The sequence below is a fragment of the Phyllobates terribilis genome, unplaced genomic scaffold (assembly GCF_046119375.1).
Source record: "Phyllobates terribilis strain yellow unplaced genomic scaffold, ASM4611937v1 Scaffold_3__8_contigs__length_932513732, whole genome shotgun sequence".
Lineage (NCBI taxonomy): Eukaryota > Metazoa > Chordata > Amphibia > Anura > Dendrobatidae > Phyllobates > Phyllobates terribilis.
In genome coordinates, this window is record NW_027362763.1 from 686,785,750 (window position 1) to 686,812,289 (window position 26,540).

The 26,540-nt window shown below is 43.4% G+C and overlaps 1 protein-coding gene across 3 annotated transcripts in view; it reads right to left on the bottom strand.

The window, feature by feature from the left end:
- Nucleotides 1–13,916, bottom strand: part of LOC141257387 (calpain-8-like) — a 120,095-nt gene extending 106,179 nt beyond the window's left edge. For all 3 annotated transcript variants that reach the window (XR_012318057.1, XM_073671881.1, XM_073671882.1), the window contains exons 1-7: nt 13,644–13,916; nt 12,279–12,348; nt 10,132–10,250; nt 8,427–8,560; nt 6,878–7,043; nt 5,169–5,246; nt 4,998–5,083 (exon numbers count right to left, since the gene is read on the bottom strand). Coding sequence is in view for 2 of the 3 variants with exons in the window: in XM_073671881.1 (XP_073527982.1) it covers nt 4,998–5,083; nt 5,169–5,246; nt 6,878–7,043; nt 8,427–8,560; nt 10,132–10,250; nt 12,279–12,348; nt 13,644–13,880 (890 nt within the window). In the remaining variant the exon portion in view is untranslated. The remainder of the gene's footprint in view (nt 1–4,997; nt 5,084–5,168; nt 5,247–6,877; nt 7,044–8,426; nt 8,561–10,131; nt 10,251–12,278; nt 12,349–13,643) is intronic.
- Between the last annotated feature and the right edge of the window lie 12,624 nt (nt 13,917–26,540).

The window sequence follows — 26,540 nt, forward strand, 5'->3', positions numbered from 1 at the left end:
CTGCATCTAGCCCAGGAAATACTTTGTGCCTAGTAGCAGTGTCTGCTAGTCAGCGGATTATCCCGGCTGTTAAGCAAGCTACACCACCTGTAGTTTGGACACTTAATTTTTTCAAAGGAAATGCTTCGGGACCACGGGATACTCAGTGAAGAGCTTCAGGAGGCACCCCAAGGCATAGGGGCTGGGACTGGCAGTAGGATGCCTTGCGGTGGACAGCCGAGCTCGATCCTTATAAAAGCTTTTTAACTGCAGCAGCTTTAGTGGACGCTACTGGAGCTGGAATTACGCGGCTGCTGGCATGAGACTTACCCTCCAATAGATCCTTGTAAATGGATTTAAAGTGTATTCATTCAAATTAGAGAGACAATTTAAATTAAAAAGCTTAGAGCTGCCTCCACCACAGGGGGGCTCGCTCGACCCACCAGCGGACAGGCACCAGTATTGGGAGAGGGGGGCTGGCCGTCAGGGTTCACTGCGGCTCTGGCACAAACCCGGCGACACGGAGGTGGCACGGGCAGGAGCGGACTGAACGTGTCGGCTTCTCACTTTTTGGATTTTAGAAGGGCATGACATGCCTATATCTGTGTCTCCCCCTCCTTTTACTCCTCCACCTCTTTTCTTTTCGCATGACTATATGTACTTGTCACTTTTCCATGTGTTAGTTGTGTCTTCTGAGCAGTTTGTCAGCTTTTGGACACCTTTGAAGGTGTTTTCTATGTGTTTCTATGTGTTTTTGTTTGCCTGCCATTGGTTTTAACGGTGTTCGAAGGTGTTCGACGAACAGTTCGACGAACAGTTCGGCGAACACACGGGTGTTCGACGAACCGAACCGAACTCGAACACTACGGGGGTGGCTCAACATTACTTTCTACAGACTGCCGGGGGTGCTGCTGCAAAAATGCTCGGGTCTCCCATAGACTAACATTGGGCTGGTTGCTCGGGTCGAGCACCCGAGTATCACGGTGAGCTCGGCCCGAGCTTCGAGCACCCGAGCATTTTAGTGCTCGCTCAACACTAAAAAAGACACACATGCATGTTTTTCTCAATATCTGACATGAAATCAGAATAAACCTTTCCTGTTTTAGGTCAATTAGTATTACCATAATTTTTAATATTTGCCAAATTCCTGCATAATGAGAGAGAGAGAGAGAGATTTTTTTAAGCCATTTTTACTACTTACAGCAAAGTCAAAAGTTTACATACACTAAGATTACTATGCCTTTAAACAATTCTGGACTGCCCATATGATGATGTGATGTGTTTGGAAGCTTCTGATAGTTTTTTGGCAACATCTGAGTTAATTAGAGACACACCTGTTGATGTACTTTAATGCACACCTAAAACACACTGCTTCTTTATGTAGCATCGAGAAAGTCTAAAGAAATCAGCCAAGATATCAGGGCCAGAATTTTGGACTTGCATAAGTCTGGCTCATCCTTGGGTACAATTTCAAGATACCTGAAGGTGCCTCGTTTATCTGTACAAACAATTATATTCAAGTACAAACAAGATGGGAATGTTCAGCCATCATACCGCTCAGGAAGGAGACAGGTTCTGTGTCCCAGAGATGAACTGCTTTGCTCCAACAAGTGCATATCAACCCAAGGACAAAAGAAAAAGACCTTGTGAAGATGATGGTGGAAGCTGGTAAGATTGTATCAATATCCACAGTGACACGAGTACTGTATCAACATAGGCTGAAAGGCCACTCTGCCAGGAAGAAGCCATTACTCCAAAAGAAACATAAAAAAGCCAGATAAATGGCTGCAAATGCACACAGGAACAAAGACCTTAACTTTCGGAGACATGTCGTGTGGTCTAATGAAACTAAAATTGAACTTTTTGGGCATAATGACCATTGTTACGTTTGGAGGAAAAAGGGAGAAGCTTGGAAGCCTAAAAACACCATCCCAACTGTGAAACATGGGGGTGACAGCATCATGTTGTGGGGTTGTTTTGCTGCATCAGGGACTGGTGCACTTTACGAAATAGATGACATCATGAGAAAAGAAGATTCTGTGGCAATACTGAAGCAACATCTCAAGACATCAGCTGGGAAGTTAAAGCTTGAGTGGAAATGGGTCTTCCAAATGGACAATGACCCGAAGCATACTGCCAAAATGGTAACAAAGTGGCTTAAGGATAACAAAGTCAAGGTTTTTGAGTGGCCATCACAAAGCCCTGATCTCAATCCTATTGAAAATTTATGGGCAAAGCTGAAAAGGCAGGTGCGAGCAAGGCCACCTACAAACCTGGATCATTTGTATGTAAACTGGATGAGCCAGACTTGTGCAAGTCCACCATTCTCTTCCTGATATCTTGGCTGATTTCTTTAGACTTTCTCATGATGCTACACAAAGAAGCAGTTTGTTTCACGTGTGCATTAAAATACATCCACAGGTGTGTCTCTAATTAACTCAGATGTTGCCAAAAACCTATCAGAACCTTCCAATCACATGACATCATCATATGGGCTGTCCAGAATTGCTTAAAGGCATAGTAATCTTAGTGTATGTAAACTTTTGACTTTGCAGTAAGTAGTAAAAATGCCTTAAAAAAATCTCTCTCTCTCTCTCATGATGCTGGAATTTGGCAAATATTAAAAATTATGGTAATCCTAATTGACCTAAAACAGGAAAGGTTTATTCTGATTTCATGTCAGATATTGAGAAAAACATGGATATGTATCTTTTTATATAGTGTATGTAAACTTCTGGTTTCAACTGTATTATTGCTATTACCGTTACAATAACTGTTAGTCTTATTTTCCGGCATATAATCCTCTGTCTTTCAATAAAGCCAGTGTTTGGTTTCTGCCCCCTCATCTACTGTACCATATTTGAGTCCTGCCCGGCGGTGTCGTTCAGACACCGCTATAACTGCACCAGCAAAATAGTGAGTGCAGCTCTGGAGTATAATACAGGATGTAATCAGGATCAGTATAGGAAAAGTCATATAATGTGTGTACACAGTGACTGCACCAGCAGAATAGTGAGTGCAGCTCTGGGGTACATTAAATGGGAGTATACTCGGGACTACAGAATAGGAGAAAGATTTGGGTATTCTGGTTACAAGTAAGCTGAGCAGCAGTACTCAATGTCAAGCAGCAGCTGCAAAAGCAAACAAGTTATTAGGGTGTATAAAAAAAGAGATAAAATCCTGTGATCCAAACTTATTGTTACCCCTCTGTAAATCACTGGTGAGGCCACATCTAGAACATGGGGTCCAGTTTTGGGCTCCACATTTTAAAAAGGATATTCAGAAGTTAGAGTCAGTTCAAAGGCGGCAACTAGATTATTACAAGGGATGGAGGCCTCTCTTATATTACACAGGATGGAGGCCTCTCATATGATGAGGGGTTGGAAAAGTTGAGCTTGTTTAGCTTAGAAAAAAGGCGTTTCAGAGGGGATCTCATTTATATGTATAAATATATGTGTGGTCAGTACAAAGGCCTAGCACATGACTTATTCCTTCCAAAGACCATACTAAGGACCAGGGGACACTCATTATGGGTGGAAGAAAGGCGATTCCGGCAGCTAAACAGGAAAGGGTTCTTTACAGTCAGAGTGGTCAGACTGTGGAATGCCAACGAGGTAGTAATGGCCGACACTATAACAGTTTTTATACAGGGGCTGGATGACTTCCTTGATACATATAACATTGTAGGTTATAGATAATTTGGTAACAAAATGTAAAATTGGGGGAGAAAGGTTGAACTTGATGGACCTAAGTTTTTTTTTCAACCTATGTATAGTAACTATGTAACTTATTATGGAGATTTAGATGGAAACCTTGTAATAAGTTTTCAGCATAGAGCAAAGGATAACAAACAAAGCCTTAAAAGTAATCCAAAATGTTATGTACCCCAAAATGGTAGCACTAAAAACTTTAGTTAATGTAAACAAAAAACAGCAAGACTTTGTAAAAAAAATAGGTTTTTGTCATTATTTTAAGACTTATTTTTTCATTTTCCCATCGATGGCGCTGTATAGAGACTTGTTTTTTTTCATGGCAAGCTGTCAATTTCATTGATACAATTTTGGGGAACACATGATGTTTTGATCTTTTTATTGTAAATTGCAATTGTGGAGGTAGTTGGGGTGATCAAAGATAGTGTTTTTTGGAATTTAGATTTGATTTTTTACACGGTTTACCATATCAGTTGCTTAATTTTATATTTTTATAGATCGTACATTTACAGACATGACTATATGCAACACTTTATTATATATATTTTTATATTGGGAAAGATGTGGGGGATATAAACTTTAATGCTTGTTTTATATTTTACGTTCATATTCTTAAAAACTTGTAGTACTTTTTCGTTTTTAGTCCACCTTGAGAACTTGAACCACTAATATTATATACTGCAGTATTTCATTTTTGTATTATACTGTAGGTAGCTGGACAACATAAAGGTGCAAAGATGATGGTATCTCAGGCAATCAATAAGCCTCAGCGGTCTTGGTAATCTTTTGTCCTCCCTACCCGATCATGTTGTGTGGGTACTGATGAGTGCTGGAACATTTGCTCATGCACATCGGAACCAATTAAATGCCGCAGTCAGAGATTGACAGAAGCAATCCCAACTAGAGGCAGGACCCGGCTAAAAAACACAGATGGCACCTGGCCCGCATGGGTAAGGCATGTTTGTCCTATGTCGGGAAGATGTTAAAGTCTCTTTAATTAGGCTGATATTCATAAGAATGCATCGGAAAAAGAAAAAGAAGAACATTTGTCAGTTGGATTGTTTATGAATCATAGTTGTCGTCATCATAATTCACTGTGAAAAAGCCACCAGTGCAAATCAATTGACTACATTTGCATTCCTTATTCGAGAGCTGGTCAGTCTGCCCATATGATTCCAACTTTAATCTCACAGTTCTGCCCACATCTGAACATGCGGGAGTCAATTGGTCCATGAATTTTCAATGTCTACTGCAAGCTGTAATAAGGATATGTATTACAAATGATATTTCAAGAAATGTAGACCATACTTATCACTCCAGGCTCCGGTCCATTCACTGTAACCCCAGGGATTCCACACTCTGATGAGCTGTACTTTATTTTCACCAGAAGTGACCTTCAGAATACAGAGCACCATGTATTTGTGAACATAAAGACCTTTCAATGCTGCTCAAGTCAAATATGTGTTGGAGTTTCCTCACCTCCTCTTCTCTGGTTATCGAGTATATATGACCTCTGACGATACTCTCACTTAAAGATTTTGCATTGGAATCACCGAACTGCAAAGAAAAATTAAAAAGATTGAGCAGTGTTGATCTTCGTGAGTACAGTAGAGCTGAATACAATGCCAGTAAACCTCCAAATCAATGGTCCAGTATTTGCATGAGCAACTTTTCCAACTATTTGATCATCCAGATCTGAAGATGATAAAGGGTTCATTAGATTAGAAAAATTAGAAAAAGGAACTGTAGAGACAAGTAATTCTTTTGAGATTCAAATTTTTCTAGGGAAATTGATAGATGGCAATTTGATTTGAGGCAAATCAAAACTACCCCAAAGCCTCCAAAAGCCCTGAAAAATGTGTATGATATTATTGTCTTTGTTTGACACACTAATTTTATTCACTGTTGTGCTGTCACCATAATCAGTGAAGTTTATTCAATGTTTTACTGTATATCTTTCATTCCCTAGCTCTATTGCTAAGCTGTGAGTTGTGACATCCTCTCACTATGCAGATTCAGCAAACAATGGCTGCTGCATTCCCTGACTCTGCTTTTATACAGGCTATAATAGTCCCTACTGATAGGCTGTGCTACATGTGATGGGTTAGATATAACCTACAATTGTTGGTGGCAAGCCAATGGGCCAATTTGAGCTGATTAGAAGATTACAATCAAAACGCTGCACAGCTTCTTATAGCCTCTTGGAAGAAACCACGATGAAATGTGTGTCGGGATGATATTTTAGGTAAATATACAACATGTACTATGCATGAGTTTATAGCAGTTTTGCACTTTGGCATCTACTATGCATGCAGTTTGAGTCTGCAGCTATCCTGTATTCTGATTTATACTACTGGATTAATTGTCCATGGTAACTTAATAGTACAATTTATGCGCTATGCATTTTTTATGAATTTATGGTAACCCCACAGTATTGTGTTACGAAATTACTCAATATTTAAATTATAATTATCTCATCACTCTGGCAATCTTCATTGTAGTTCTCAGGTTGTACTTCTCATCTTAAATATACTAAAGCCCTAGGTTATTGGATACTTTTGTATCTACACCATCAACTAGTTTTTGATAGCATTTCATCTTTATATGCATTTTATTTTTTCCAGTTACATTACATATTGCAGACCCTCATCATATGCCTGATTTTATTTGATTCTTGACTGTTATCTGACTCCCTTTTGTATTTTACCTATTTACGTCTCGTCTTCTTTGGTATGCATGTTTCCATGGTGATACCACTCTTTCACAATTCAGTTTTTGCTATTTTTGTCATATTATTTGAATTAATAAAGTTATAATATTAAACACTATTGAAGTCACTTTTGTAGGTTTTGATGTGATGTGTTAGCGGCAAGGCATTATGAGGAAACCCGCCCGAAGTCATATGATCCTTCTCTAGTGGATGCAACCTTCTGCAATGTGTAAAGTGGCAACAGATATTTTGTATGTTTCACAAATTGTTCAAATTCTCTGGGTTCAGCAAGTTCCTAAAAATTTGAGACAAATGTGATGTTAATTTAAGCGATTCACTTAGCTCTGGAATCTACTTTTATTTTTTCAAGAAACTGAGAATTTTGTCCACAGGTTAAGTTTGGCTTTGCAAGTCAGCTCTAGTCACATAATGCAATGATTTTATTAAACACTATTGCAAATTAACACTCTTAACTTACTGAGGTACAGCCAACTAGGGATTTTTCCAATAGTCTTCTTTGGATTTTCTCAAACAAATCATTTGGAGCAGACTTTGTTCTGTATAATTCCCCTACCCCACCGGTGAAATCCTGCAATGATTCCAAAACATGACCTGCAACAAGACCTTCATACGATCCATTGATCCTGTTGAGAATAGAGCTTTGCTTAGCACTGCATTCTACAAGGTAAAAGAGATGTTACCGCATGATCAGGTTTGTTAATCATCCCACCATAAGTATACCCAAGGTGCAAATAATTTGCTCCAAATGGGGCTGACTTTTGCTGGACCATAGAGGCCTATTATCTCACACCTGGGGCCCTCTTGTGGGACAGCTTGACATTAGCAGTAGAAATCCTCTCTCTGTTTCATTTAAAGGGATTATCACCTATCCACAGTATGAGTGATAAATGTATTTTAAATGAGTTTACAAGGGGTCCTGTGTTCCCTGTGTGAATGGAGCAGTATCTCTTATTCATGGCCACCACTACATTATGGGAATGGTAATCACTCATGCTCAACCTGTGGTAAAGTTTATACCATTTACAAAAGGAGGAAATTGATATAGAAGGGTTAATATCTTCCTGTATATTCTATATTTTTTAGTATTAACTATTCTCATAGTCTTTTATTATGTTTCTTAAGGTTTCAGATTTGGTCTAATATTTTCCTATTTCATATATAATGTTTTGAGAAACTGTGTTTGCTATGGGTAGTTCATTGAGAAAAGACATAATATCACTAAAATAAGTTTGTACGCTATACTGATGATGGAAGATTCCAATGGAAACTTAATTTGTCTGTAAATAGTATAAGAATCTTGCTCACATGGTTAATAAACAGAATTTTTTATGCTCACAATGGTATGCATTTCTTTTCTCCTAGCGCTCGATACTGAGAGGACCGAGTCCCACAACTTGGCCCCACTGGTGATCCCGCAATCTGACTTTGAGTCAGAACAAACATCAGACCAATAAATGTGAATGGGGTGGTGGTCAGGTAGTAGCAATATCACTCTATTCCCATATAAGACATGTTCTCTTGATTTTTAGGGGTCACAGTTGTCAATACCCTGTACATCCTAAAAATATGCCTTATCCTTGGTTCTTAATGGATTTGGTTATTTAGCCAGAAAATGGAAAACCTTTGTAATACAGTATATTCTCTTTAGATTTGTTTCACCTTTTTCACTTATATTTCATTAACATTTTATTGCTTGCACTGTGGAAAGAAACTCATTGAAGATCTTCAAATCCCTGTCATAGTAATAGAGATTGCTGTATAAGGTGTGCCATCTACATTTTTTTTTTTGAAAAAATGATATTTTCTTGTAGGTCCTTCAATGGTTTTGTGGGGATTGAGTTAAATATTTTTCATTTTTGGACCACAAATCCGTTTCCTGGCTTGGTTCTACTCTGCTCTTCACATTCTGGACCATCTTAGAATCCTGATTCAACTTTTCAAATATTACATGAAACACCTACTGCACAATTTTCCAGATTTTTGATATTTATTTTTATTGCACTTACTTAGCATAGGCTTTTTCCAGGAGGGCGCTCCAAAATTCTTCAGAAGTTTTGGACTTTACAAAAATGAGCTTGTTATTCTTGGTAGGCAGCCTGTCATCAACAACGACTTCCACCCATTGTCCGTACTGCCAAAACTGCAAGAAAACAGAACTTTATAGTGGAACATTTACATTGATTTTGTTCTGGTAGTGTTAAAGGGGTTGTCCAGTACTTTATATTACCCCCCCCCATATATCCCCCTGGGGCCCCTAAGACTTCTTGTAAATACATTCCGTTAAAGATACTGCCTGTGGGTGGCGCTATCACTGGCCGCTCACAGGCATCGCGTGACCCCCGGCTGCGGCCTTTGTCTTCTGCGTTCCATGGTGGATGCCAGGTTGTGGGTGGGGTTACCCCCCACGTCACACCCGGCATCCACCGTGTGCTCTGCCTCTCCCCATTCATTGGGAAAGCGTGCGATGCGGGGACCCCAGCGCTGAGTCACGCCTCACTTGTTGTGACGTCAGTGCGGGGTCACGTGATGCCTGTGAGCGGCCACAGATAGCGCCGCCCACAGGCAGAAACAGCAACATAAGGTATTTACAAAAAGTCTTAGGGGCCCCGGGGGATATATTGGAGGGGTAATATAAAGTACTGGACAACTTCTTTAACAATTGGGTTCTTTCATGGTCCAAACCCAGGAAATTGGAATTAGCCAGGGATTTTACATTTAGAAATCCTTTTCTTTCTGGCTAATGGACTGACAACCCAAGCGATGGATTTCCATTGTGATGTCCATTTGTCTTATGTAAAGTGGTTAATCTCCTTAGTGCTGCAAGCATCTTGAGTCTAAAGTTTGGGGTCTAAGGGATAACGTTTCTCCTGGTGCAGAGTGACATGTCAAGCCTGGCATGTCAGAGTGAGGAGACTTAAAAGCCATGCATGCTCCTCTGGGAAATTAAATATGCAAATTATATCTTCAGAGAGGAAGAGGACTAGAACTTTAATATCATCGATTGGAAGCGGTGATCCTAAAAGTGAATATCGACCCCTCCAGAAGCCTTGCAATATGAGTTAGGACAAAAGCCAAAACAGAATCTCAATTTTCAGAAACTAAGTATTGCACAGGTATTGCCCCTTGTCAGTGCAAAGAATGAGATCTGATTTCACTGGGTGAGCAGCTCTGGACTGGGATATAAGGGTTAGGGTTTAAAAGGAGTAAATTTTGTCCCTTGCTTTTTGTATATAGTTTTGCTCTTTTTAGCACTTTTGTAAACTTATGTATATCACATCAGATACCATTTTTGTGAAAAAGAAGCATTTAAAATTCCACATATAAACTGTATAAGCTTATATGCAGAAACAAAAGGCTCACTTGAGGCTGTTATATGGCTGCCTATTTTAGGGTTGAAGTATTTTTTTTATTTGCCTTTTAAGATTATTTATATGGGTTAGGAAAATTCAATATGTGCCACACTGCATATTAAAGCTACAACTACAGAATCATGTATGGGCAAAAAATGTTGAGCAATTGCCTGATTAGGAATCAATTGGATTCTGAGCGTAGCCATAGGGACTGCAGAGTCACACCCATGCCCTAATGTCCTCCTGCTCCACAAGAAAGACTCCATTATAAAAAAAAAAGTGGCACATAGTAGGTTGGGGCGCTGTTACAATCTTTGCATTGTGTCTCAGGAGCTTTACTTTTGTTCCATAAATAATTTACCTTAAAACGGAAGATTCCGGCATAGTCTTTCTCAAAACTTTGGTCTTGTGGAATTACGCGGAACAAGCAATTTTTATTTGTTGTGAGGCATGCGATGGAGCCGAGGAACCAACAATCGCCTGTGTGAAGAAATAGTCATGTGAGAAATTTCTAATGCATATAACACCTACTTTCCCATGACAGGAAACTGGTCTCGAAATTTGCCATAAATGACATGTCAATGATTTGGGCTCAGGAGTTAAACCTATAGCATTAACAACTGTTTTCAACTTTATAGAGGACCTATCATCAGTTCAAAAGTGTCCAGTTTTTGCCCTTATTTTATTTCTGCTGCTCCCCTTGGAAGTTTTAAATCCACCACACAGTTCTAGAGATATGGATCATGTTATTTAGTGCAAATGTTTATGGTTTTTAGAAAGGAGATGGATTTCACAGGAAACACTCACTCCTGTGATAAAACAGGCAGGGAAATGTTTTCCTTCACAGAAAGAATCAGTTGTGATGGCATGCTGTCTTGTCTGTATAGTGTTATGCTTCCTCCCCTGCCCCAGAGCTGTGGTATATTCAGACCCTATTCCTACATGGTCGGACACATCCATTACACAGTACATAGCAGGGGCCTACTTATAATATTATCTCAGCACAGGAGCATTTTTTAACAGTTCCCCATTAAATTACTGAAGTTATTGTTATACCAGGATCTATTTTTTTAAAGTGTACTTTGTGTGTGGGATAACCACTTTAAAAAGATCAGTAGTGCACACGCTTGGCCATTTCTCTTTTTAGCCATAGGACACAGGAACATTGCACTTCCGAACAACATTTATCACCTATTTTGTGTTTAGGTGCAAAATGTTTTTTTTTATGAGTCAACCCAGGGACAGGCATATCACTGGTGCAATCTGTGCAGCTGCACAGGTATCCAATAGGTAAGGGGCCCACTTCGTCCTCCAAAGCAGGTGGAATTGTGCATTATGACAAGATATTGAACTGAAAAGTGCCCATATACTGTTCTTGCACATGGGCCTCTTCTGTCTGTGTCCGCTAGTGGGTCAAACACCATTATACATTTTTATGATACCAAAAAGTGACAGGGGAAGGTGGGCAGTATCTATAGCAGTATTCTCCAACTCCAGTCCTCCTACCGTAGACACCAACTGATCCTGTTTTCAGGATTTCTTTAGTATTGCCCAGGTAATAATTCCATCACCTGTGCAATACTGAGCAAATCTTGAATTCTTGATCTATTTGTGGTCCTTTAGGACTGGAGTTAAGGAGCACTGATCTATAGCCTCATTTATGTGTATAGTTTTAAAGAAGACCTGTTACTGAGACAAATGTTTGTCGTTATTGCTCTTATTTTAATCCTGCTGCTCCCCTAAATATTATTATTATTATTTTTTTAAATCCACCATACAGTTCCAGAGATATGGGTCTTTTTGTTTAGTGTTAATTTTTATGGTCTTTACTAATGGAGCGTATCTTTCAGGATTATTTGAGGGCGTGTCTTTAGGCCACTCTGCATAATTACCCTGTGAGCCACACCCACTTGATAAAGACCATAACATTTAGCACTAAATAAGAAGACCCATATCTCTGGATGATGAATTTAAAAAAAAAAAAAAAAACAGAATACTCAGGAGAGCAGTATAAACTAGACACTTTTGACCTGATGACAGGTCCTCTTCAAGGAGAATCTGTCACCAGGTTTTTGCTACCTCCTCTGAGAGCAGTATAATGTAGGAAAATAGACCCTGATTCCAATGATGTGTCCCTTAGTTTACTGGGTGCAGCAATTGTGACACAATCAGAGTTCTTAGATGTAGCATGAAGCAGAGCTGAGAAAGCTAATCCCGCCCACACCACAGCTTTCAATATACTGTACATTGTCTATTGACAGTGAGCTGCTTATCAGAGGAGGGGACGTGGTGCGACGACATGGCACGAGGCAACTAGTCAGGGCACTATTGATAAAACCTTCATTGTAAGTACACAACAGCACATGGCTTAATATATGACACAACCTTGAAATCTTAGTTTCAGCTCCTATCTCCTGCTGTTTTCAGATTATATAGCAAAAACCTGCTGACAGATTCCCTTTAAATGTCTTTAGCTTTCTATTTTTTTCTGAATTCAGATCCACTCACCTAATCCCCCCTGATTGACATCTTCACGCTCCGCTCCTCCTATAATAAACACGGGGTTTGTCTTTAGTTCCTGCAAATTTAAACATTTATTTTGTTAGCAATAACAAGCATAAACCAACTCATATTGTTCTCTAAACATAGAATAGTTGTCACACTCAGCCCACGAGACATAATAATAGAAATGTAACATAAACTCTAATTCTTTTAAAGAATTATGTTTTTGAAAGAAAATATCTAATTGACGGAACACTATGAGCAAAAAACAAACTCACTGTTTTATACCTAGTACAGGACCTAAAAGGGGAAAAATGACACAGAGAATACAATGCACAAAAATAAAAATATTGGAATCGCTGCACATGAGTTTAGCTCAGCTTGGTTCTTTAAAGTAGATCTGTAAGCCGTCGCTCACACGATCGTGTAACGCGGCCAAGTGCTATCCAACGGTTTTTTTCGGATTGCACTCGGACTAATGTTATACTATGGGGCAGTGCAGATCTATTTTTTTCTGATACCGAATCGCATCTTGCGAGTGGCTCCAGAATTTGGGTGAGTGTGAAACACCGGACTGCACTCGCATGAGAGAATCATCGCTTGTGTGACCACAGCCTAATACTGAATATGGTGCCTTATCTTTAAGCAGTATATTATAGAGCAGAATCATCTGAATATACAGATTTGTGGGGAAAGATCAATTATTCCTTGTGATTTATAGATATAAATCCCTGCTTTCTACAATGAGTCGAGTGGGTGGTGCCAACATGTTAAACCACTTCCCCAGATTCCTAAATTTATACAGAATTATTTCCCAGCAAATTATATGTCAATCTGCTCAGCTTCTCAATAGCTTCTCCTACTCAATAAAGTGATTTAGCTGGTACAGCACTTTGCAAGAGAAAGAGCTGAAAAAGATTCAGAACTAGGAAATCCATTATTTGAGAATCTAACCACAAGATAGGTTTGATATTGAAGGTATGGTACTTTTTTTCTTGTCATCCACTTTAAACAGACAATATACATACAAATATTACTGAACAGATTCTTACTAGTGTTGATCGAGCATGCTCTTTGCTCGAGACTTACGAGCATGCTCGGGAGACCACCTATTATCTTCAGCGTGCTCTGGGGTTAAGTTTTCGTTGCTCCGTGAACATGATTTGAGACTGTTTGACAGCTTTAATACCTGTGAGGAATGCCTGTTTTTCCAGCTTTCCTCACATGTGTTAAAGCTGTCAAACAGTCGCAAATCATGTTCACGGAGCAACGAAAACTTAAAGCCCGAGCACGCTGAAGATAATAGGTGCTCGCCCGAGCATACTCGTAAATCTCGAGCAACGAGCATGCTCGATCATCACTAATTCTTACCTTTGGTCTCTTCCACTCAAGCCCTTTTGCTTTTTGTGAATCTGGACCCAACTGTTTTGTGCCCAGTGAGGACTGAGCTGCAGGGAATTGTGGGTCTTCAAATAATGTTTTGGATGCCAGGCACTCTGCTTTCAGTTTCTCAAAGTCTTGACTCGCAAATTTTATTGGGTTCTTGGGGGAGCCAAGACCCGCCGCCTTGGCCCTGTCTTGGGCGATCTTAGAGGCAACTCCAGACATGATATAAAGCTCTCTGTACTGTAGTAGATGATTATAGGGAATGAATAGGGAAACATTTATACAGAGTTATATGCGTAATTGAACCCTGGAGACATGAATGACAATAGTGCGGTGAGGAATAGATGTGTTTACATTTCTGTGTACATATCGGTTAATGCATAATTCTAATGTATAAAATGTAAGTACATCTTTGGGAACAGTTTTTAGTGGCTGGAAGCTGAGTATTAATTTCTCTGCAGGGAGTTCTCAGGAGAAATTATTATTTATTGTTCTCATACTTTGCACTGATGAGGGCCAACAGCCTGAAACACCGTGTCTGCAAATTGAGATTCTGATTTGGCCATTATCCTAACTTATATTGCACGACTCGTTAAAGGGTTGATTGTGACTTGTAGGATTGAAGCTTCCAATAGATGGCGCTATAGAGTTCAAGTCCTCTTTTTGTCTGAAGAGGCAATTTGCAGATTTATTGCTAGAGCATTATTGATTCCATGGTGCGGTATACGGTAAAAGGGTTTACATGCAAAATGCCTTAAATGACAATGAACAAATCAATAGTGACAGACAGGTACAGAGGGGAGAGAAACCTGTCCTCATGGACTTACAATTAGTGTTGAGCCACCCCCGTAGTGTTCGGGTTCGGTTCGTCGAACACCGGGATGTTCGAGGAACTGTTCGTCGAACTGTTAGTCGAACACCTTAGAACACCGTCGAACACCGTTAAAACCAATGGCAGGCAAACAAAAACACATAGAAACACATAGAAAACACCTGCAAAGGTGTCCAAAAGCTGACAAACTGCTCAGAAGACACTCTCTTTAAAAAAGCCGGCCGGCAAATTCAGCAGCGGCATACACCGGTACCCGACAATTTAGACAAGAAGGAATAGAGCATCACACATAGATTAGATAGATAGAAACATGTCAGTCACACATATAAGAAGCACAGTGACAGTGTTGGTTACTGCACTTGTCATTTAGTGTAAAGGATTTATTAAAAAAAATATTAGTGTTTTCATGCACCGTCTCTTTAAAAAAGCCGGCCGGCAATTCAGCATCTGTACCCGACAATTTAGAACAGAAAGAATAGAGCTTCACACATAGATTAGATAGATAGAAACATGTCAGTCACATATATAATAAGTACAGTGATAGTGTTGCTTACTGTACTTGTCATTTAGTGTAAAGGATTTATTTAAAAAAATAATAGTGTTTTCATGCACTGTCTCTTTAAAAAAGCCGGCCGGCAATTCAGCAGCGGTACCCGACAATTTAGAACAGAAAGAATAGAGCATCACACATAGATTAGATAGATAGAAACATGTCAGTCACATATATATGAAGTACAGTGATAGTGTTGGTTACTGTACTTGTCATTTAGTATTAAAATAAAGGATTTATTATTAAAAAAATTGGCGTGGGGTTCCCCTTAATTTTAGGCTCTAGCGGAGGTTAAGCAGACGGCTGGGGCAGATGTTTGAAGCCTGGGAAGGGGGTAATACCCACGGAGCTTCCCAGGCTACTAATATCAGCCCCCAGCTGAATACATAGCCTTTACTAGCTATTAAAATGGGGGACCCCCCCAAAAAAATGACGTGGGGTCCCCCTAATTTAATAGCTAGCAAAGGCTAGGCAGACAGCTGGGGGCTGATATTAATAACCCAGGAAGGGAGCCATGAATATTGGCCCCCTCCCAGGCTAGAAACATCAGCCGTCAGCCGCCCCAGAAATGGCGCATTCATAGGATGCGCCAATTCTGGCACTTAGCCTCGCTCTTCCACGCTGCCCTGGTGCGGTGGCAGGGGGTAATAGGGTTGGGGTTGATGTCAGCTTATAATGCCAGCTGACATCAAGCCCAGGTTAGTAATGGAGAGGCGTCTATAAGACACCCCCATTACTAACCCCATAGTCAAAGTTAAAAAAAACACAAACACCCAGAATAAAGTCCTTTAATTGAAATAAAGACACAATCCTTTATTGTTCTAAATTAAACCATACTTACCATCACGCCCATTCCAGCTGAAGCCAACGATCTCCTGCAATAAAAGAAAAATAATAAAGCAACCTCATCCTTACCTTTCCATGGTTCCCACGACAGCTTCAGCTCTGCTACATCGAGATGACAGGCTCGACCGCAGCAGAACGCTGCCATCCAGCCTGTCATCCCGCAGACACTGAGAAGCGCAGGCTTGCTTGCGCTGCTCAGCGTCTCTCTGTGACGACATCCAGATGAGCCGAGTTCATGTCCAATGAACTTGGCTCACCTCATGCACGTCACTGACAGCGTGGGAAAATTCTCACGCTGAAGCGCTGATTGCAGGAGAATTTTCCCACGCTGTCAGTGACGTGCATGAGGTGAGCCGAGTTCATTGGACATGACCTCGGCTCATCTGGATGCCGTCACAGCGAGACAGTGAGGAGCGCAAGCATGCCTGCGCTTCTCAGTGTCTGCGGGATGACAGAGTGGATGGCAGCGTTCTGCTGCGGTCCAGCCAGTCATCTCGATGTAGCAGAGCTGAAGCTGTCGTGGGAACCATGGAAAGGTAAGGATGAGGTTGGTTTATTATTTTTCTTTTATTGCAGGAGATCGTTGGCTTCAGCTGGAATGGGTGTGATGGTAAGTATGGTTTAATTTAGAACAATAAAGAATTGTGTCTTTATTTCAATTAAAGGACTTTATTCTGGGTGTTGTGTTTTTTTTAAATACTTTACTAGAAATTCATGGCGGTCATGTCTAATACTGGCGTGACCCCATGAATTTTGGGCTTGGGGCCAGCTGATAATACCAAGCTGGCCCTAACCCCTTTATTACCCAGTGAGCCACCGCACAAGGGCCCTGGATGAGTTGGGTACAGCGCCAGAAGATGGCGCTTCTATGAACGCGCCATTTTCCGGGGTGGCTGCGGACTGCAATTTGTAGCGGGGGGGGGGCCCAGAAAGCTTGGGCCTCCCTGCGCTGCAGATTCCAGCCCCCAGCTGCCTAGTTGTACCTGGCTGGACACAAAAATAGGGCGAAGCCCCACGTACTTTTTTTTTAATTATTTCATGAAATTCATGAAATAATTAAGAAAAAAAGGCCTTCCCTATATTGTTGTGTCCGGCCAGGTACAAATAGGCAGCTGGTGGTTGGGGGCAGCCCGTTCCTGCCTGCTGTACCTGGCTGGACACAAATATAGTGCGAAGCCCCACTTCAATTTTTTTTAATTATTTCATGAAATTCATGAAATAATTAAGAAAAAAAGGGCTTCCCTATATTGTTGTGTCCGGCCAGGTACAAATAGGCAGCTGGTGGATGGGGGCAGCCCGTTCCTGCCTGCTGTACCTGGCTGGACACAAATATAGTGCGAAGCCCCACTTCAATTTTTTTTAATTATTTCATGAAATTCATGAAATAATTAAGAAAAAAAGGGCTTCCCTATATTGTTGTGTCCGGCCAGGTACAAATAGGCAGCTGGTGGATGGGGGCAGCCCGTTCCTGCCTGCTGTACCTGGCTGGACACAAATATAGTGAGAAGCCCCACTTCAGTTTTTTTAAATTATTTCAGGAAATTCATGAAATAATTTAAAAAAAATTGACGTGGGGCTTCGCACTATATTTGTGTCCAGCCAGGTACAGCAGGCAGGAACGGGCTGCCCCCAACCACCAGCTGCCTATTTGTACCTGGCCGGACACAACAATATAGGGAAGCCCTTTTTTTCTTAATTATTTCATGAAATAATTTAAAGAAAATTGACGTAGGGCTTCGCCCTGTTTTTGTGTCCAGCCAGGTACAACTAGGCAGCTGGGGGCTGGAATCCGCAGCGCAGGGAGGCCCAAGCTTTCTGGGCCACCCCCGCTGCAAATTGCAGTCTGCAGCCACCCCGGAAAATGGCGCGTTCATAGAAGCGCCATCTTCTGGCGCTGTACCCAACTCATCCAGGGCCCTGATGCGGTGGCTCACTGGGTAATAAAGGGGTTAGGGCCAGCTTGGCATTATCAGCTGGCCCTAAGCCCGAAATTCATGGGGTCACGCCAATATTAGACATGACCACCATGAATTTCTAGTAAAGTATTTAAAAAAAACACAACACCCAGAAAAAAGTCCTTTAATTGAAATAAACACACAATTCTTTATTGTTCTAAATTAAACCATACTTACCATCACGCCCATTCCAGCTGAAGCCAACGATCTCCTGAAATAAAAGAAAAATAATAAAGCAACATCATCCTTACCTTTCCATGGTTCCCATGACAGCTTCAGCTCTGCTACATCGAGATGACAGGCTGGACCGCAGCAGAACGCTGCCATCTAGCCTGTCATCCCGCAGACACTGAGAAGCGCAGGCTTGCTTGCGCTCCACAGTGTCTCTCTGTGAGGGCATCCAGATGAGCCGAGTTAATGTCCAATGAACTCGGCTCACCTCATGCACGTCACTGACAGCGTGGGAAAATTCTCCTGCACTCAGCGCTTCAGCGTGGGAGAATTCTCACACTGAAGCGCTGAGTGCAGGAGAATTCTCCCACGCTGTCAGTGACGTGCAGGAGGTGAGCTGAGTTCATTGGACATGAGCTCACCTTATGCACGTCACTGACAGCGTGGGAAAATTCTCCTGCACTCAGCGCTTCAGCGTGGGAGAATTCTCACGCTGAAGCGCTGAGTGCAGGAGAATTCTCCCACGCTGTCAGTGACGTGCAGGAGGTGAGCTGAGTTCATTGGACATGAGCTCACCTTATGCACGTCACTGACAGCGTGGGAGAATTCTCCTGCACTCACCGCTTCAGCGTGAGAATTTTCCCACGCTGTCAGTGACGTGCATGAGGTGAGCCGAGTTCATTGGACATGAACTCGGCTCATCTGGATGTCGTCACAGAGAGACGCTGAGCAGCGCAAGCAAGCCTGCGCTTCTCAGTGTCTGCGGGATGAGAGGCTGGATGGCAGCGTTCTGCTGCGTCCAGCCTGTCATCTCGATGTAGCAGAGCTGAAGCTGTCGTGGGAACCATGGAAAGGTAAGGATGAGGTTGCTTTATTATTTTTCTTTTATTGCAGGAGATCGTTGGCTTCAGCTGGAATGGGCGTGACGGTAAGTATGGTTTAATTTAGAACAATAAAGGATTGTGTCTTTATTTCAATTAAAGGACTTTATTCTGGGTGTTTGTGTTTTTTTTTAACTTTGACTATGGGGTTAGTAATGGGGGTGTCTTATAGACGCCTCTCCATTACTAACCTGGGCTTGATGTCAGCTGGCATTATAAGCTGACATCAACCCCAACCCTATTACCCCCTGCCACCGCACCAGGGCAGCGTGGAAGAGCGAGGCTAAGTGCCAGAATTGGCGCATCCTATGAATGCGCCATTTCTGGGGCGGCTGACGGCTGGTGTTTCTAGCCTGGGAGGGGGCCAATATTCATGGCTCCCTTCCTGGGCTATTAATATCAGCCCCCAGCTGTCTGCCTAGCCTTTGCTAGCTATAAAATTAGGGGGGACCCCACGTCATTTTTTTTGGGGGGTCCCCCATTTTAATAGCTAGTAAAGGCTATGTATTCAGCTGGGGGCTGATATTAGTAGCCTGGGAAGCTCCGTGGGTATTACCCCCTTCCCAGGCTTCAAACATCTGCCCCAGCCATCTGCTTAACCTCCGCTAGAGCCTAAAATTAAGGGGAACCCCACGCCAATTTTTTTAATAATAAATCCTTTATTTTAATACTAAATGACAAGTACAGTAACCAACACTATCACTGTACTTCATATATATGTGACTGACATGTTTCTATCTATCTAATCTATGTGTGAAGCTCTATTCTGTCTGTTATAAATTGTCGGGTACCGCTGCTGAATTGCCGGCCGGCTTTTTTAAAGAGACGGTGCACGAAAACACTATTATTTTTTTTGATAAATCCTTTACGCTAAATGACAAGTACAGTAAGCAGCACTTTCACTGTACTTCGTATATATGTGGCTGACATGTTTATATCTATCTAATCTATGTGTGAAGCTCTATTCTTTCGGTTCTAAATTGTCGGGTACAGGTGTATGCCGCTGCTGAATTGCCGGCTTTTCATGTTTCACTGTTGGCACTGTTCCCATCGATTTGGGCAATCACTGTAATGCCACAACCACCATAGCTGTGGCATTACAGTGAGTGGCAGACAATCCCTGCATGATTGGTGCTCTAAATAGCGCCAGACATGCAGGACACGCTTTTGGTGCACGAACAGTTATCGAACATAACCTCGAACAGCCGAATTTTTTGCAAATCGTTCGGGTTCGTCGAACAACTCGAACACCGCCCAAAACAGCTCGAATTTGAGATTGGCGAACAGTTCTAGTCGAACACCGCTCATCTCTACTTACAATCAAAAGGGTATTGGTGAAGAAGATAGAAGGTCGGCGGGTTGCAGTAGCTCAGGTGTTTATGAGTTGACAGGCTGTAGGCATTTCTGAATAAATGAGTTTTCAGGTTGTATTTGAAGGTTCCAAATGTACTTGACAATCGAACGTCTTGAGACACTGAATTCCAAAGAATGGGGGATGCTCAGGAAAAAACTCGGAGGTGATTCGATGAGGAATGTCCGAGACCAGAGGAGAGAAGGAGGTCTTGTGAGGACCGGAGGTTACGTGTGCAAAGGTTTCGGGAGATTCGTTTGGAGATCTATTTAGGAGACAGATGATGGACGGCCCTGTCAGTAGTTTGAAATGGATTCATTGGGGAGTTAGAAGTCAACGAAGGGATTTGTGGAGGGCAGAGGTGGAGGAGTAGTGAGGTCAGGGGTGGATTATTCGGGTAGCAGAGTTAGGGCTCTTTCAATCGTCCCTGTGTCCGGTATGTGTGGTGACAGTTTCCACACGTACTGGAAACACTGACACACATAGACCCATTCAAATCTATGGGTCTGTGCACATGTCAGTGTATTTCCACAGACCGTGTGTCCGTGTGTTCCACACGATGACATGTCTGTTTTTGGACAACAGCACGGATCACATGGATCCACTCAAGTCAATGGGTCCGTGTAAACACGTACCGCACACAGATTCCATCTGTGTGACACGTACTGGCACCTGGGAATCAGTGTACAGTTAGCGCTGTTCCCAAGCGCTGGGTGCTGAACGCTGCCCTCATTATGGTTCCCTGCCGGAGCTGCGATCAGCATCAGCAGGAACAATGATGAGGGTAGTAGTGTCTGCTCCTGCAATGTCCAACTGTAAAAATAAGAATAAAATAAATAGTCCTTATACTCACCTGTCCTAAGTGTCCACCGCTGTAATCCATGTGACCGATCAGCTGAGGAGCGATGTTGAATGAGCCGCTGTAGCGAGCGGGCCCAAGACCTCCGTTGAGCTCAGGAGCGGTGTCCTGGCACTCACTGAGCGCAGCTCCAGGCCCCGTCACTGCAGCGGCTCATTCTACCTGGCTCCTCTAATGATCAGTCGCATTGATTACAGCGGGGGACACTTATGACAGGTGGATTTTTTATTTTATTCTTATTTTTACAGGTGGACACTGCAGAAGTAGACACTACTACTTTCCTCATTGTCCCTGCTGGTGACAGGGGACAATGATGAGGGCAGCATTCAATACTCGGCAGATGGGAACAGCGCTAACTGTAGCGCTGATTCCCAAGCGCCGGTACGTGTGCTCCTGATGCGACACACGGACACACGGGACATGGATTTCTCCGGTACCGGAAATATACGGACGTGTGAAACCGGCCTTATTTATGCACAACTAGATTGTTACTTTGATGGCCACAGAGGAAGATGTTGCAGCAGTCCAGGCAGGAGATGATGGAATGGAAATGTGTTATGAAATGTTTAGGCTCAATTTTTCATATTTTCCTTTATGGTTGCACTATGATTTTAATATGTTACTAATAAAGTTTGGATGCTATTACAATTGCTTTAACTTGTTTGAAAATTCTTCTGAAAGTTCACCATTTTCCCACAGGCTGGCAGGTTTCCCTGTATTTGTAGAGACCTGGTAGTAAATATACTGACTACACATGATAAGACTGTTTTTTTTCTCTATTTCCAAAATATTTAATGACTATTAACATATGGATTGTTTGGCGCTTTTATGCTTTTAGTGCTCAGGGCCTAATTTTGGAGTAAACACTTGTGATCATCTAATATGCCAGTCGTAAATCATTATCGCTTTACCTCTTATGAACCTGTCCATGGATCTTATGTAATCACACACTCATCAGAACTGTCCTGAATGAATATGGATTCACAGGACATAATTTTGGTGCAACCTTCCTGAGATGATTGCAATAAAATAGCTGTACCGGATTAAAATTAGAACTATAAAAAATTGTCTTCTTCTTCCAAAAACAGCACATCTGCCTACAAGTTGTGTGCAGTAACTCAAAACCATTCACACCACTGAAGATAATCCACAATACCAGACCCAATCTTACACAGATACATTATTCCGAAAGATTTACATCAACTGATCTAGTTGGGTGCATTTCTTGTTCATTTATTAATACTTACTATGCTCTCTTTTATAGTGCCATAATATTCCATAGCTTTTTAAAGACATTATTATCACTGTCCCCCTTGGGTCTCACAATATAAATTCCCTATCTTTATGTTTTTGGATTGTGTGAGAAAACCCACAAAAACATTACTCATCATGTCCTGAGAATGAGTCAGATCCTGTATTTTATTCCGGAGCTGCACTCACTATTGCATAGTTACGTAGGTTGAAAAAAGACTTAGGTCTATCAAGTTAAACCTTTCTCCACCAATTATATATTTTTTGTCACTAAATTATCTATACCCCACAATTTTATGTGTATCAAGGAAATCATCCAGACCTTTAATAACATCTGTTATAGTGTCGGCCATCACTACCTCTTGTGGTCGGGTATTTCACAGTCTGACTGTAAACCCTTTCCTCTTTAGCTGCCGGAATCGCCTTTCCTCCACCCATAATGAGTGCCCCTTGGTCCTTGGTTTGGTCTTTGGAAGAAATAAGTCATGTGCTAGGCCTTTGTACTGACCACACATATATTTATACAGGTAAATGAGATCCCCTCTGAGGCATCGTTCTTCTGCTGACTGTATCCCATTTAGAGAATGTACCATTTAGGACGACTCTTTGTTTCCGGACTTTTAGCAAGTTCCATCCTTACCCATCTGCATATAGTTTCCCTAGTCCCGGCTTCTGTAGCTTCAGTATAAGGCTGTTATGTGGTACAGTATCAAATGCCTTTGCAAAATCCAGATAAATCACATCAGCCGCATCACCAGCATCCAGATTTGCACTTACCTGCTCATGTGAAGCCCAGCTGTGCTTGGCATCACAGACCCAGAAGGGTGTATTGAAGGATTCCTCCACAAGAGGCCCCCATAACCATTCACACACCTCCACCTTCCACCTCAGACCACCAGAGGGAGCTCCTTAGGGAGATATAAAAGGGAAGGTGGGGCCAGGCAGCAGTCAGTCTGTTGATAAATCCAGTCTTGAGACTACAGTCTGTGTGAGCTAGTCGATTCTGGTTTAGCAGTGAGTCCAGTGCAGTCTGAGACGTGTTACCTCAGAGGACAAAAGCCTGTTTCAGCTCCTGCATCCTACCCTGCAGTGTAGCTTATCCAGATCAAGACTCGGTGTAGCTCAGTGAGGTGAGCTGTAGGTGTGCCGGCGCCATAAGATCGGTGAACCGCGGCACGCTGCCGTTTGTATGAGTAGCCTATTGAGGGTCTGAGTAGGCCGAAGGCGACGAGTAGAGAGTTAGCTCATAGGGGGCAGAGGAGCCTTACTAGCTCACCCCTAAGAAGAAGTTACCGGACACCGGTTCCGAAGCTTGCCGGGATCTCCACGACCCAGTAAGATAAACCGGAATCCCTGGAGAACTACAGGTCCCAGGATCGCTAAAGTGCTGATACGTACCAGAGCCAGGAGACACTTAGGCCCCGTAAGTCGGGAGCGTGCACTCCAAGAGAAGGCCCTACCACAAGGTCAGCCAGCGCAGGACAGAGACAAAGTTAGGCCTAGCTCCAGGCAGGTCAGAAACTTACTACGCAGAAGCCAGAACCAGGAGGCCCAAAACCTGCTCATTGGGGAGGATCCGGACATACACCCTTCACCCTACAGTGCTCTGGGGAGTGCCTGCAATTCCACCAGTAAAAGGTACTGAAGTGACTATTGTGTCCGTCCCTGTTCTTGCTCTGGCCCGGCGTTGTCTCTCTGTCCCGCATCCCCGTTCCTATACTGCCCTGAGGCCCAGCTCTACCTGTTGAGAGCAATACCATCAAGCTGCCTTATCATCAGCCTCAGTGGACTGCACAGCGCTGGTGATCCTCACCAGAAGCCACAGGTGGCGTCACGAACTCTTTCTATTATAAACTATACAAATATGAACCCGTTTTTAAAAGAGAGGCCCAGGGTACGGGCCCGGGAGCCGACCACCGCGACATCCCTAAAGGCCAGGCTAAAGGCCCGGGTACCGAGTCATCCCCCATCATTCCCCTGGGCTAGACAGTCATCTCTTTCCTGGCGTCACGAACAGGATTGCGTGCCCGCTGCATCAACAAAGTGTTTTGCCCGTTGCCACCGGGTACTGTGCGCCTTTATTTTGAACTGTGTACGTAAAGTTGTGGTGAAGATAGCCGCCATTGTTGGGCCGTTGAGCGAGAAGAAGGGCGCAACCGCGGGAAAATAAGGGGCGTACCTGCAAAAGAGCGCGAAGTCCCGGACACGCCCCCACGCCTTGACGTCAACTCAGGAAGTGCCAGGTCCTGTACGGAGCGTCGCTGAACGCTCTGACGTAGGACGCAAGCGACGCAAGGTCCTGAAGGCAACCGTCACCAGCGGAGCTGCCGCCTACCGGAAGAAAACCAGAAGGTAAGCCACGGTTAACTAGGGGGGGCGCTAAGATATCCGTCGAGCAGCAGAACGCCGGCCTACCGATCAACGTCCCTGAAGCTCAGCCCGCACCTGATAATGGGCAGGCCGGAGCCGCCGCTCCACCAGCAGCGCCGTAAACACCCGTTATTCCTATGACTTTACCTTACATCCCTGGAGCAAAGTGGCTCCCCCAGTACAACGGCAAACCAGATACCCTGTCTGGATTTAAACGGAAGATATGTGGTATCTTAGACATGTACTCTATGACCGGCAAACAAAGAGCTGCCGTTGTATTAGGACAACTGACCGGTGCTGCGGAACGCGAAGTGAAAACATGGTCGGCCGCAGACCGGGAGACAGTGTCCGCGATATTTCAAAAACTACAGACTGTCTTTGAGGACCTTACTGAGGCGGACCTCCGGATGAGGTTCTACAGCTGCTCCCAACAACCAGAGGACAATGTTCGGGACTATGCCTGGCGTCTCCAAGGGGCCCTGCGGGCTCTGAACCAGGTTAGTCCGACCAGCTTTGAGAATGAGAACCGAATGCTGAAGGAACAGTTTGTCCGGGGACTGAGGTCTCCAGAGGAGAGCAGGACTGTGCGTTGGTGGTCCCTGGATCATCCAGATGCCACCTTTGACAATCTCAACGACATGGCTATAAAAGGACTGCAGCCCCTGGAAACAAATACCGTCCAACGTTACCAGGGTGGGGTTACCCCAGAGCCTGCTACACCTACCTTTTCCCCAGTGACTGCTGAAGCTAAAGTTCCAGCAACGTCCCCTAAAGAACTGGACAGTTTGCGCTCTGAGGTGCGTCAGCTGAGCAAAACCCTGACCACTGTGCTGAGTGCTCTGCAGCTGCGGACGGAGCCTGAGGAAGGAGGGAAAATCCTGCTAGCCGACAGCCCTGAGGATGTCCCCTGGATGCGGAGGAGGAGAAGGCCAACACCACCCTCGCCGAGGACCAGTGACCAACGCCGTCCACCAAGGGAACCTATCTGCTACCGCTGTCGCAAGACCGGACACCTCGTCCAGAAGTGTCCTTTAAACGAGAAAACCCTTGGTCCGAGGGCCGCCACCCAGGAGTAGATTCACCAGGCCCATCAGACTGGTACAACAGGTTCGTCGGAGGAAGACCTTTCCTGTCCATTGTACTGGACGGGATCCCGACGCATGCCCTGCTGGACACAGGATCTCAGGTAACCATCATGCCTGAAGTCCTCTACAAGAGATTCTGGTCCATGGACGACCTACGTCCGCCAGCTCCAAATCTGTCTGTATATGCTTCAAATGGACTCCCCCTTAACCTAATCGGGGTTAAGAATGTGACTGTAACGGTGGGGAGAGTGGAGCTGAAAGACCAGGGACTTATTGTAGTGGAGACTAACCCTGATGACAGCAACCCCTATATGGAACTAGGCACTAATGTTGTTGGTAACTGTTTGGGAGAGGTTGTGTTCTTACTCCAACAGATCGCCGACACTGCCAGACCAAGACAGAGGAGGGCGCTGCAGAGGGAGATCCGCGTCCTGATGTATCAACAGCAAGTCAAGTTAACAGATGGTGAAATCGGTAACGTGAGGGTAACAGACCCTATCCCCATTGTCGTTCCCCCAATGAGTGAAATGCTCATCTGGTGTAGAGCTGCCATAGGTCTTAGAGGACAGAGCTACCAGGCGGTAGTAGAACCCCTTTGCTCTGAGCATAGACCCACGCTCTTAACTGCCAGGGGAGTGGTAGATGTACGAAATGGGAGGGTGCCTGTCCGTCTTCTTAACATAGGGGAAGATGAGGTTAAACTGCCACGTTATGCCACTGTTGCTAAGTTA